At 35.7% G+C, this 14,730-nt stretch overlaps 1 protein-coding gene across 3 annotated transcripts in view; it reads right to left on the bottom strand.

Annotated features, from left to right (window-relative positions):
• Positions 1-14,730, bottom strand: part of LOC132115347 (tumor protein p73-like) — a 61,981-nt gene that overhangs the window by 17,459 nt on the left and 29,792 nt on the right. For all 3 annotated transcript variants that reach the window (XM_059523768.1, XM_059523769.1, XM_059523770.1), the window contains exon 4: positions 571-757. In XM_059523768.1, the coding sequence (XP_059379751.1) occupies positions 571-757 (187 nt within the window). The remainder of the gene's footprint in view (positions 1-570; positions 758-14,730) is intronic.

The following is a 14,730-nucleotide window of genomic DNA, read 5'->3' as shown; positions in this document are numbered from 1 at the left end:
CTATTGCACAGAAAACTATGTAATAAAATTTGAGCAACATGACATTAGCAACTGATAATGTAGGAAACAACAGAGAATTGTACATAATCATTTGCATGGATGTACCAAAGCATTTGCAACTTGTTTAAAGAAATGAGAAACAGCTTTTTTGATGTGCACAAGTGACACAATGATGTGAGAATTGAACAGGTAGTTTTGAGAATTTCAATTCTGATCTGAGAAATGTACCAAAGTGACTGAGAAAAACTGTAAGCATATTTTGTTATAACAGAATTATATATAAACAATATATTCTACTGTTTTATTAAATCTGCTGCTGTTTAAATGTTTTATGACTGGAAAATTATGGGAAAAACTTATATTACTTATAATAAGCTTATATTATTATTGTGTGTATTTATAATAATAAAAAAAAAAATTCCAATGTCTTGGACAAATATCTTGAAAAAACAAATGTCTAAACAAATTGTTGATTTTTCATTTATAAATGCTTCCACATGTCTGATCGTAAATAAAATATGTCTTTTTACCACTAACATGAACAGTGGAATAACAGAGAAAGAGACATACTTTCATTGAAGTCCCGTCCGAGTTCATGGTTGGGACAGCGTTTGACCACCTCTGTGACGTGTTCGGCCTTCTTGTAGATGGGCATGGCTCGTATCACGCCGCCGTTTGGGGGCGAGGAAGCCAGTTTGATCTGAATCGGACAGGTCTTGGCGATCTGACAATACAGCTTCTTAAGCAATGGAGAGTACTGCAGGAAAAAAAACAAAACACAAATAAACGCTTGAAATATGCTTACACAGTGAATGACTCTAAATAACCTCACTTTAAAAATATGATTCTTTATAGATGAAGACAAGTTCATCAGCATCTGATGAGGTCTCTCTCTCTCTCTCACACACACACACACACACACACACACACACACACACACACACACACACAAGCATGTCAGAGCTTGTCTAAATCGAAAAAGACATCCCAAATATTCCCTCAAAAACCAAATGTACAAGCCTGCTTTGTGCGGACTTGCATTAATGTGATTCAGATTTTATGAAAGGGAGACTTTACGCCAGGTGCTGCAATAGAATAAACTAGATAAAAAAGTTCGTCAAGACAAACTTTAAGTTGGCTTGAGAAAGCCTGGCCAGAAAGTTTGAAAAAGTTTAAAAAGTTTAAAAAGTTAAAAATTTTAAAAAGTTTTAAGCTTGATAGATAGATAGATGGATAGATAGATAGATAGATAGATAGATAGATAGATAGACAGATAGACAGATAGATAGATAGATAGATAGATAGATAGATAGATAGATAGATAGATAGATAGATAGATAGATAGATAGATAGATAGATAGACAGATATCGTGTGGACAACATACTGAAAGCAGATGGTAAATGCTGCCTCTTTTAATATTCTATCCAGCATCAATACCCATTTTCGATTTATTTCTCAACAGTTTATGTTCACGTGGCTGTTTTCGTTTATATTCGCCAAGCTATTATGAATTTTGAAATAATCGTGTACTTGATTTGTCCGATCTACCGACGAAAAGCCAGAATCACTGTCCTCTGAAGCTGGAGAGATGGATGTTATTTTCACCTAAGACAAAAAGATCACACAAGCACTCATTTTGATCTCTATAATATATTCTTCTAATTGTTTTGTGTTGATTCGCTGCACTGTTTTAATTTAAAAGGCTGTCGTGACTTTTTTTCCTTCCAGTATTCATAAGCTGTATCGCACTGATATTTCATTTTGCACACATAAACAGCTCAAAAACACCTGAAATCTGCTCTTGTTGTGTTCTAATGTGTGGATTGTGTGCACTCGCTGTGATATATCTTATTTTTGAAAGCTCTTAAAAAATATAAAAATGCTTTTATTCTGAGCTCGTAGTGATAACTGGGCTGGCTGATGAAGCGATCATTTCTCTCTCGTCTTTCTCTCGGTTCTTTGGCCAGAGACATAATTTATTAATGAGATCTGACCCGGTAATAATAAAATATGTTGGTTTAGCTTGTCAGTGTGAATGAAATGTGTATTTATTTGTCCGATCTCGCCCCGAAACGCGGCTGTCATGTGACTTTTTTTCCCTTCGCAATGTCAAATATTGCGTTTTGCACACATACACGACTCAAAACCCCCTGGATTTTGCTCTAGTTGTGTTCTAAAGGGTGGATTGTGTGCATTCGGAGTAATATTTTATTATAAGAAGCTCTTAAAAAATATATAAATGACTTTACCACAGGGAACTACACTAACTTTTTCCACTGGTGGCTCTTGTGCTAATAACTTTTTCAGTTACAGGCGCATAACATGATTTGGTTGCACAAATTATTTATAGTAATTACTGGATAATAATGAACAATAATGAAACTGTATTGCATACAGATGTGCTTTTTGTTTTACTTGCCATCTTTTAAACCACATGCCTTGTTCTATGTCTTACAGTACACACAGTGCATTGCTCCGTCTTGTAGCTGGGGTTAGAGGGGCCTCGGTGCAGGTTGTACAGTGGGTCCTGTTTAAAATTGTTTAATTTGTACTGTATGTTCATTCTATTTATTTATTTGTGCTATTTACATAATGTTTACATTTTTTTAAGTTTGTTTTTGTTAATTTAAAATAGCACTGCATAGTCTTCACTGTAAAATAAAATACACAATCAAACCAAAATGTATTCAGACACCTTCAACATTTCTCACATTATCACAGTTTATTTGCTGTAGTTTAGAAATTGGTAATAAAATATGGCAATAACTCAGAACAAATTCATCTTGATAATTTCGGATAACTTTGATAAAAAGATATGTAATGGAATCAACCAAAACTTCAGACAACTGTCAGTATGACAATATTTACACAACTATCAATACTTTGTTGAACAGTTACCAAGCAAGCAATGCTTAATTTGGTTCAGTCTGTGGGGTGAAAAGGTTGCATTAGCAATTAAAGAAAGAAACACTTAAGCAAAACATGGTCAGGTCCCTAATTATTTATTTATTTTTAATCAATTTCACTGGTAGCCTACAGTATGAAGAATTTTTGGGTATAATATTTCACAGATCACTATTTTGCCATACTCACTTACATAAATGAACTAGTGGCCTGCACCCACTAGTAAAACAATTCTATCTGATTTTTGGATTGACTTTGGATAAATTCTTGTTAAAACTACAAAGTAATTCAATCAAGAGCAGTGAGTGATTTACTTTCATTTTCATACATTAAAGACACTGACAGCAGAGCTAGTAAATTAGGCGCGGTCACCTTAAGAGACAAACGCATCCATTATAATGATACACATCCGATTTTTTTGCAACTCTTTACATTCACTTAAGACATAACCACATACTTTTTCGAACACACTTTCCAAGACGGGTATTTCGTCATATTGTGTATGTATTTGTTGTCGGTACAGAAGCAAGAAGACTTTGAGACGCGTCTGCTTGCTCCCTGAACACCAGAACACCGCAGTGCTGAATTGAGCTCTTTCGCTTTTCGCTCTTTTTTTTCTGTTTATTTAAACTGCGATTTGTATTTGTTCGTTCAGGTGCAGGAGGACGTGAACGTCCTGAAGGAGAGCTCGGTTCAGTGTTGCTGTTCGCGAGACGCGGGTCTCTCGTGCACACCGAACACAGCGCGAGTCACCAGCTGCTCAGTTCAGCTTTCCCGCATCGCGGGGCTGAAGCCAACTTGATGTGTTGAATGCTCGGAGCACGTTATAAAACGTATTCTTAAAATACACATTTCTGTTTTAATAAATGCTCATATAAAATCATAGCATAACACATAAGTAGGTACAAAAATAATCAGTGATGCATATGCGGCCATTTTGGTCGCAGTGTAGTTCCCTGCTTTAACATGTTGTGCAGCGCCGATCAATCGCTGTGACGTTCAGTCTGACAGATAAAATCTCACAAGCACATATAAACACTCATTTTCATGTGTATAATATATTCTTCTAATTGTTTTGTGCCGTTTCACTGCAGTGTTTTAATGTGAAAGGCTGTAAATTCTCTATGTGGACTTCAAGTGTTCAGAGAATCGCGAGCCTGCGGGCAGTTGGCTGCCGCGAATATATCATTTGATCACTTCAACAGTTCAGAAACATCTGAATTTAGCTCTTGGTGTGTTCTAATGAGTGGACTGCGTGTAATCGCCGTAATAATTTATTTTTAAAAGGTCTTAAATAAGAATAAATTCGCTCGTTGTGAGCTCGTGGAGACTGAGCTGCCTGAGCTGACCAGCAGTGATTCTTCTCTCGTCTTTCTGACTGCTCTCTGCCCAGTAATAAATTATTAATGAGCCCTAACCCCTGTAATAATCAGATATGTTGGTTTAACTTGTCAGTTTGAAGGACATTGTATTATTTACTTGTATTTTTAACCGATTTAAAAATGAAAGTAAACCAGACTCCTCCCTCAGCTCTCCCGGGTATTGCAACAGTGGGGGCGCGATTTTTCTCAGACAATGTAAGTCTATGGGTAATGTATATTTACATTTAAAACTTAATAATGAAAAAACGTTAGGTCTGATCACTCTGAAAAGATATAGCAACAAGCACCCTTCTATCCCGCAGGTGTCTGCCGAGTTTGGGGCTTGTGGCTTTAAAGCCCTAGGAGGAGATACATTTGGAAATTTAGGAGCAGAAAGAAGAAGAAGTTTAAATAGCATAACAGTATGTTGGCTTGTTGCCAAGCCAACATAACTAGATAAAAAAGTTTGTCAAGACAAACTTTAAGTTGGCTTGAGAAAGCCTGACCAGAAAGTTTGAAAATGTGAAAAGTTTAAAAAGTTTAAAGTTTAAAAAGATTTAAAAGTTTGAAAAGTTTAAGTTTAAAAAAGAAAGTTACTAACATATTGCTAGCATTACAAGCAAGTGACTACCATGTCATTAGCATGATTAGCAAAGTTGTTAGAATGTTGCTAGCATGATTAGCAAGTGACTATCATGTAGTTAGCATGATTAGCAAGTGACTAGCATGTCGCCAGCATGATTAGGAAGTTACTAGCATGTTTCTAGCATGATTAACATGTTGCTAGCATGTCGCTAGCATGTTTCTACCATGATTAGCATGTTGCTAGCATGTTTCTAGCATGACTAGCATGCGACTAGCATGTTGCTAACATGATTAGCATGTTGCTAACACGATTTTAGCATGATTAGCATAATGCTAGCATGTTTCTTGCATGATTAGTATGTGACTAGCATGTTACTAGAATGATTAGCATGCGACTAGCATTTCGCTAGCATGTTTATAGCATGATTAGCATGTTGCTAGCATGTTTCTAGCATGATTGGCATGTTGCTAACATGTTTCTAGCATGATTACCATACGACTAACATGTTGCTAGCATGATTTTAGCATGAGTAGCATGTTGCTAGCATGTTTCTAGCATGACTAGCATACAACTAACATGATTTTAGCATTATTAGCATGTTGCTAGCATGTTTTTAGCTTGATTAACATGTTGCTAACATGATTTTAGCATGATTAGCATGTTGCTAGCATGTTTCTAGCATGACTAGCATGCGACTAACATGATTTTAGCATTATTAGCATGTTGCTAGCATGTTTCTAGCATGATTAGCATGTTGCTAGCATGTCGCTAACATTTTTCAAGCATGATTAGCATGTTACTAACATGTTTCTACCATGACTACCATGCAACTAGCATGTTGCTAGCATGATTAGCATGTTGCTAACATGATTTTAGCATGATTAACATGTTGTTAGCATGTTTCTAGCATGATTAGCATGCAACTAGCATGTTGTTAACATGTTTCTAACATTATTAGCATGTGACTAGTATGTTGCTAGCATGATTAGCATGTTGCTAGTATGATTTTACTATGATTAGCATGTTGTTAGCATGTTTCTAGCATGACTAGCATGTTTATGATTAGCATGATTAGCAACAAGCTAATCATGCTAACAACATGCTAGTTGCATGCTAATCATGCTAGAAAAATGCTAACAACATGCTAATCATGCTAAAATCATGTTAGCAACATGCTAGTCGCATGCTAGTCATGCTAGAAACATGTTAGTAACATGCTAATCATGCTTGAAAAATGCTAGCGACATGCTAGCAACATGCTAATCATGCTAGAAACATGCTAGCAACATGCTAATCATGCTAAAATCATGTTAGCAAACATGCTAATCAAGCTAGTAACATGCTAGCAACATGCTAATAATGCTAAAATCATGTTAGTTGCATGCTAGTCATGCTAGAAACATGCTAGCAACATGCTAATCATGCTAAAATCATGCTAGCAACATGTTAGTCGCATGCTAATCATGCTAGAAACATGCTAACAACATGCCAATCATGCTAGAAACATGCTAGCAACATGCTAATCATGCTATAAACATGCTAGCAAAATGCTAGTCACATGCTAATCATGCTAGTAACATGCTAGTCGCATACTAATCATGCTAGAAACATGCTAGCATTATGCTAATCATGCTAAAATCATGCTACGTACGGTTTTCATAAAACTTAATATAAAAAAATCATAAAAATACCATAGACTTTAATTGACAGGATGTTCAGATGAGCCAAGCTCCAAATCCCATTACACTCAATCAAGCTTTGCTTTTATGAACTATTTCTAATCAATTTAAACTCATTCAAACTCATCTAATATTTCTAATCTATTTATGTGCATAAATAAAAAATTAATAAATATTTATATTTTTTAATAAACTTCAATAAGGCCCAATATAGTAATAATGCAGAAACTATAATCTCCTAAATACCATTCAATCAAAGAGTATAGAAGTCCAAGAGGCGAAACTCTGTTGTGTTATGGGTAACAGTCTGTAGATGGCGCTGTGGGGGCGTGGCCACCATAGATAGTCAGAGTTCTTTTTTGTTCATGTGTGCATTTGCTAGATTATACACCTTTTTGACTAATGCTTCCATTCTATGTCAATGCTCTTCTCTCTCTTCTCTCTTCTCTCTTCTCTCACAAAAAGAAAAAAAATACAAACAAACTTCTCATACACAAATGCACACACAATAGATGGTGGTGTCTGATTAATTACTGAGATCTTATGGCACCACTTCCATTTTAGTACTGTTTATAGTTCATGTGTGCACTTGCTAGATAGATCTTTTTTTTGTACCTTTCCGCCTGTAATAGGACATTCACAGATTGTTTTTGTTGCCATTGAAACGTTCACTGTGTGCACTTTCACTGAAGATGTTGAAAAACAAGTTCTTAATATTTTTGTGATATTCTTGTTAAAGGTGAACTGTCTTTAGAAATGCTCATTTATAATTTTATTTATTTATTTATTTTTCCAAATCATATATATGGTGATGTTCACTAATGTCAAAATCAACATTTTAATAAATCTTATTACTGTGTGTCTGCCTATATATATTATTTCATGAATTTCTGTTATTCATATAACAAGGAAAATGCATAATAGAACATAAATATTGATAGGTTTGCAATAATTTTATAAATGTATCTTTGCAAACCGTAAGTGGTAGGCTAATGAAGCCGATTCGGTGGGGGACATACCCTTACAAAAAAGTGCTATAGGAATCTTATATTATATAGGAATCAAAATATTATAGTAATCTTATAGGAATACTAGGCCTATAGTAATCTGGGACATACTACAGAAGTATGATAAGACTACTATAGAAATACTATAGCAGCTTTAAAATATTATAGAGGTATTACAGAACATCACAGAAGTATGTTATGTTCTGTAATACCTCTATAATATCCTAGAGCCGCTATAGTATTTCTATAATAGTCTTATAGTACTTCCATAGTAATATTTTGTCCCAAAATACTATTTTCCTAAGGGTAATTAGGCCATGCCTAACCAACACATAGACGTATATTTTCTGTCATTTAACGTAGGTCATCCTCATTAATGTATTTTAAATTGTTTTCATATTTAGATATGATGGCCAGAAAAAATTAAGTTCTGTTAAGTTTTTGTTATGTTAAGTTTTTCAGTGCCATTGACTCCCATTATTTCTCAGCACTTTGATTCAATTTGATCTTATTTTAATAGTGCTGACAACATATTTCTCAAGTTATCACACATTACTGAAAAATTAAAGAAGGGGCACTATATTAGTTATCTATTTTCATGTTGTGCATAATAGCACTCACAGAAGGACTCATAATGTACTTGAAAAAAGGCAATTTATGTATTCGCTTGTATTTTTAACCTATTTAAAAGTGAAACCAAGGCAGAGTCCTGTGCTCAGCTGAAAATAAAATCACTTTAATATTCAAATCCAGTATAATGATCAACTTCCGATTTATATATCAACGGTTTATGTTCACATGGCTCTTTTAGTTTCTTTTCACCAAGCAATTTTCTATGGACCCTTGCTGTCTTCTGTTCTAATAAAAAGCCTAGGCTATGACAATAACTTCAACAGAATTGGCTATTGAACATAAACTTTTGAGAAATAAATTGGAAGTTGATCATGATACTGTATTTGAATATTAAGGTGACTTTATTTACCAACTGCTTTGTCTCTGAAAAGATCTTGAAGTATTTAGTATTCTGTGGCGCCTTCGTGTGGACAACATTAGCAATGTGGTCTTCATTTCTGAACGATATTATGAAAGGGGCAAATATTTATTGAATGATTACCAGTGTTGGGAGTAACGGCGTTTAAGTATAACGGCGTTACTAAGGGAGTTATATTTTCAGTAACGGAGTGATCTAATTAATTACTTATCCCATCATTGCAACGCCGTTATCTTTACTGAGAATGTAAAGTGTCGCGTTACTACAATTTGGTTGAATAAAGTGCGAGGTGTCATGCTTTGGCTTGTGGCTACACATCAGCTGCCTGACGCCGTTGCAAAAAAATATGATTATTGGCTGGGTGGGCGGTGCCCTGCTCACGCTGGCTCACTGCACATTTTGACAACCACTAAACAAGCCGGCGTCAGCGATAATGGCGTTCTCGAACTGGAAGTACCGAGAATTAAAGGCAAGAATGTCTCTGTAACATGCACGCTATGCCCAGGAAAAAAAGACTTTATCCACGTCTGCCTCAAGCAACTCACCTTATGAACCACCTCACATCAACACATGCTAACATATTACTGTACTGAATATTTCATGCTGTGTTCACACCAGACGCGACTTGTGCGAATAAATCTAGTTTTAAAATGTAGTTGTAGTTGTATTAAACTCAAATATGCAGTTTATTTATAAAGACAGCGTCTATTTAAAAATGTGTTTCGCTGATTTTCGGAGGTTTTCTATTCGCATCTTTGCATTGACTTAACATTAAAATCACTCGCGCCGGATGCTCTATTCGCATCTGGTGTGAACGCACCATAAGAGTTGGATAGTGTTCTGTTTATTGTGCAGTAACTTAGGCCTAATATACAATTACAGAGATTTGCACTAATGGCCAGGTTTCCCTTTGTTTCTTTTTACCCAAGTTTCAATTTGTTTGTCTTAATTTTGCACTTGAATTTTATTTTCAATATTTATTTTTTTACATGTTTTATTTCTATGCATATCATATGGCAGGCTGCAATCTATTGAGTTCAAATAAAAACAACATTTTCTAAAATACTTATAGTGTTTTTATTCTTCGATCAGTTAATATAGCGTTATAGAACATAAAAAATAATGTCACAGTTACTTTGCTGAGTAACTAATTACTTTTACAATGTGGTAACTGAGTTACTAACTCAGTTACATTTAAGGAGAAGTAATTTGTAACTGTAACTAATTACTTCTTTAAAGCAAGATGACCAACACTGATGATTACAAGTATTTAATGATTAGTTTATTGCAATACCCCCATTAAAATCTAATTTACTGATACTGTATCTTATTTTATGCTTTGAGAGTTTATGCAAGTTGAGCAGTGTTGAACGATTACTATGAAAGTTGCTAAATTTGTTTTTACAATTATAATACATAAACTATATAATGTTGAAAAAGTACAACAGTTAGTTTTCATAATTTTTAACATTGACAATAGTTATTTTGTATTGTAATGAAGAAGGTTTGTATCACAACAAAAATTACTAAAATTAAACACAAATGTAAAATAACATGTCAGCGATTTAATAAAATATAGATTAATTCTTGTTAGAGGAAAACTATAAAATTATAAATACATGAATACATACACACATACAAAAAAAATTATTGTTTTTTAAATTGTTGTAAATTATTTTCTGTTTTTTATAGATTACAATTGAAGACAGAAAGCAGCTGGTAAATGCAGTCTCTTTTAAAATTCAATCCAGCATCAGAGGTGTCAAGTAACGAAGTACAAATACTTCGTTACATTACTTAAGTAGAAATTTGGGGTATCTATACTTTACTTGAGTAATTATTTTTCAGCTGACTTTTTACTTCTACTCCTTACATTTTCACGCAAGTATCTGTACTTTCTACTCCTTACATTTTAAAAATAGCTTCGTTACTGCTATTTCATTCCGGCTTGTCATCATTTAAAAAAAAAAAAAACTAACCTATCCAGATAAATCGCGCCATCTGGATGGAGTGAATTTGATTGTGGTTGGATGAGAAGTATAAACATATCGACACCCTATTGGTTTGTACGGGATCCATCACACCTGCACATGACACAAATCACATCACACTCCAGCAAGGACAAAGTCAGTTTTGGGTTTGTTTATCAAAAAATATATTTCTTAAAAGTAGGGTTGGGTATGGAACCGGTATCCGATCGCCTCAGAGTCAGTCCGCTTAAATTTCAAATGAAACCGGCGTCAGACCGGTCTCCTCTCTGTCTTTCAGCGCGCTCTTCAATCCGCAGACCGCAGCAGAGCAGCGCGCCGCGAGCTCAAACAGAGACAGAGGACACAAGGTATGTGTTTATCGATAGATTGTTAGAATATCTGTATCTGTGCAGTTCTTTGTCATAAAATACAGTTTACAAAAGGTCACGAGGGAGCAGTCGGTTTCTCATCTACTGTAAAGTTTTCGCTTGTCACTGCTCATCAATAAACAGCTGTTTCCTCCAGCGACAATCTAGCCCTTAACACATATGAACGAACACAAACTTTAATTACACTTAAAATACTTAATTGAATCATACGTACTTTATACATACACTACTGTGCAAAAGTCTTAGGCACGTTAGTATTTTCACTTAAAAGAATGGTGTTCGGCCAGTTATTTATATATTTTGCTGGAAATGTAAACTGATATTTCCTACTGACACACTACAGCAAAAGATATAAATATCTGGCTTAAAACCCTTTTTTGGGGTGAAAATACTAATGTGCCTAAGACTTTTGCACAGTTCTGTACTTTACAAATGACATTGTTGCTACTTTATAAAGAATGAGCATACAGTCATTCACAGAACTGATTAAAGACCGTGACAGACAGCACTCATCTTAACTAAATATCAGAGTGAGTGACAGATACAGTAGAAACATTATGTGTGGTTTTGTATTAAACAATGACCCAGATCATGAAATACATTTATTAGCCTTAGAGTAAAGGAAGCACAACTTGAGAAATGAGAGCATCCAAGGTGAAAGCTATGGATTTATTTTAAATATTTGTAATGTTCTTTAATGTTATCCGTAGTTTTTTTGTGGCTCTTTTTTTTAAGTATCGGTTCAGGCACCGTTTAGGCGCTGGTACCGTTTTAAAAGTATCAAAATGGCACCGGTCCCTACTTAAAAGTTCTTATTTCTCACTACTGGCTCATTTACCAAATGGGTGCTTTCTCTTCATCCTCCACAAATTAAGCTACTGTAGGTAGTTCGGTAGCGAGACGTTTGAATAAATTATCGTTTGCGATTTATGACGCGGATGACAAATTGACATTTTTAGTTTTTGATTAATCACTTGGATTAATCATTCATTTTGACAGCACTATAATGTTTACTGTAAATAGACAACCATAACAATACTTATAGGCAACTAGTCATCTCTAGTCCTTTAATGTATTTGCATTGTACTAAAGTGCGTTCATTTTCAGTGGGCAAATATGCGGCTGAAACAGGTAGCCTAGTGCATCCCAAATTTTCAACATGAACATTTTAATATAAAATTATAGTCATTATGGCCTATGGCCTTTAGAAAAATGTTTATTTGAGGAGGTGGGGTAGTGCACAATAGGCCCCAGTGGTGTGGCCTAAGCTTTTGTTCTTAATGGCATTTTTTTTCCTTTCCTTACATTACTTTTACTTTTATACTTTAAATATTTTTTTAAACCAGTACTTTTACACTTTTACTTGAGTAAAAAGCTTGAGTTGATACTTCAACTTCTACAAAAGTCTTTTTAAACCCTAGTATATATACTTCTACTTGAGTAATAAATGCCAATACTTTTGACACCACTGCCCAGCATCAATACCCATTTTTGATTTATTTCTCAACAGTTTATGTTCACGTGGCTGTTTTCGTTTATATTCGCCAAGCTATTATGAATTTTGAAATAATAGTGTACTCAGGGGCGTAGCCATCTTTTCAGAAGTGAGGGGGACAGAAATTATATATATATGGCTGATGCAGCGCTCATTTCTCTCTCGTCTTTCTCTCGGTTCTTTGGCCAGAGACATAATTTGTTAATGAGATCTGACCCGGTAATAATAACATATGTTGGTTTAGCTTGTCAGTGTGAATGAAATGTGTTCAGTATTTATTTGTCCGATCTCGCCCCGAAACGCTGCTGTCATGTGATTTTTTTCCCCTCGATGTCAAATAATATTTCATTTTATACGGCTCAACAAACACCTGGATTTTGCTCTTGTTGTGTTTTTAATGGGTGAATTGTGTGCAGTAATATTTTATCTTAAGAAGCTCTTAAAAAATATATATAAATGACTTTACCATGTTGTGTAGCGCCAAGCAATCGATGTGACGTTCAGCTCAGCCTGACAGAGAAAATCTCACAAGCACATATAAATAGGGTGCGATTTGTGAAAAAAACCATAGACAGTAAAATAAATGGACACAGCGACCCCACTGGATTCAACTGAGAAAAATGAAGTCAATTAGAAGCACGCACTTCCTGGGGGTCGGGCGTACTGCGCAGACTCAAACTGAGCTTGATGACGTAGATGTCACGTGAGCAACCTGTAAGTCTTCTAACCGCTGTGCCAAGAGAAATCTGAATCACCCACCGAATCTTCCAGAGAAGGCGAGCGTGAACAGGAGCACATTTTGGTAAATATTCTGATTAATTATCTCTCATGACTTTATGCCTCCACGTCCCCCCGATTGCCTCATAGATTGTAAAAGATTGCCTGCGAGCTTCTACTCCTGTCCATACGGTAATTTCTCTACTGTGCGACAGAGAGTCGCTGGTTATGACGCAATCGTTAGCCTATTTTTTACAAAAACTGCTTCTATGGGACCATTCCGTAAGATACAAGGTAATGGAGCCTTTTATACATTTTCGTGTTTCTTTAGAAATAATTAATGGACAAATGGAGTCTTTAAACGCCTCAGATGTAAAGTTATTCGCTGTCAAAGTGAAGCCAAAATGAAAGGGAGTCAATGGAATGCTAACAGCAGGTGGGGGTCCGCTAGCCAATGGCAGCGCCCAGGGGTGCTTCAAAAAAATATGAAACCCTGTCCCCCTGAAAAAACAGAGGGGGGGGGGGGTGTTTTGAAACATTATAATTCCTGACGCCATGCGCTAATTAGCATATTTATGGCGCAAGTGCGTCATATTATATTGCCTCCCTATTCTCACATACTGCATTTAATTCAGCCATTTAATTTAATTCTCAATAAAACTGTTTTTATCACTATATTTTAATGTTTCTGTTGTCAGAAAACAGAATGAATATTATAATGACTGAAACGCGGTCCATGAAGACTACATAACCAGCTCTCAAACATTAATCTGCACTAATGAAATCAAATACACATACGATAAAGTCAGTGGTTGTGCTGTGACTGATGTCGGCTATACTTGCTTTGTAAAATACAGTTAGAAGCAACAGAGTATCTTTTTTTTTAACTGAAAGTGCTGCTCTTCTCTGCGCTAGCTGAAACAGCAGATGCAGAGAGAGAGGCTCGCGCTGGGAAAGAGAGATCGCGTTCGTACGGCAGCACCAGAGAGTCTCAGAGAAATAATGATTGTCCTAAAAGTCGCAAAATTTGTCGCTAGTCTTTTTTTTGGGGGGGAAAAAATCACGAAATCTAGCGACAAAGTGGCCAAGTTGGCAACACTGCCCAGTGGACCGGCTTCAACCGTTTCGCAAGTGTTGATAGGCTATTACTCGTGAGGTGTAACCAATCAGATAGCGCCGTGGGCGGGACATTGAGCAAGCCTGCAAATTGGTGAATACAGAGAGACTGCGGGTAGAGTCAGCCAAAGTAGAGCATTTTAAGATAAAACTGACTTTAATCAAACCACGGATCTGTGATTAGTGGCAAGACGGATCACAAAACTTGTGTAGTAGCACTGATCACTTTGAGGGGGGGATAAATTTAATTTAAAAAATAATAAAGCAGAGGCAGGGATACATTGACCAAAAAGGGGGAAATCCCATGCATTTAGCTCTTGGTGTGTTCTAATGGGTGGATTGCGTGCAATCGCCATAAAATTTTATTTTTAAAAGGTCTTAAACAAGAATAAATTTGCTCCTGGTGAGAATGCCTTGGCTGAGGAACGTGATTATTAATGAGCCCTGACCCCCGTAATAATCAGATATGTTGGTTTAGCTTGTCAGTTTGAGGGAAATTGTATTATTTTTAACC

The sequence above is a fragment of the Carassius carassius genome, chromosome 34 (assembly GCF_963082965.1).
Source record: "Carassius carassius chromosome 34, fCarCar2.1, whole genome shotgun sequence".
In the NCBI taxonomy this organism is placed as follows: domain Eukaryota; kingdom Metazoa; phylum Chordata; class Actinopteri; order Cypriniformes; family Cyprinidae; genus Carassius; species Carassius carassius.
Note: the sequence above shows the minus strand (reverse complement) of the source record. Positions and strands in the feature narration are given on the sequence as shown.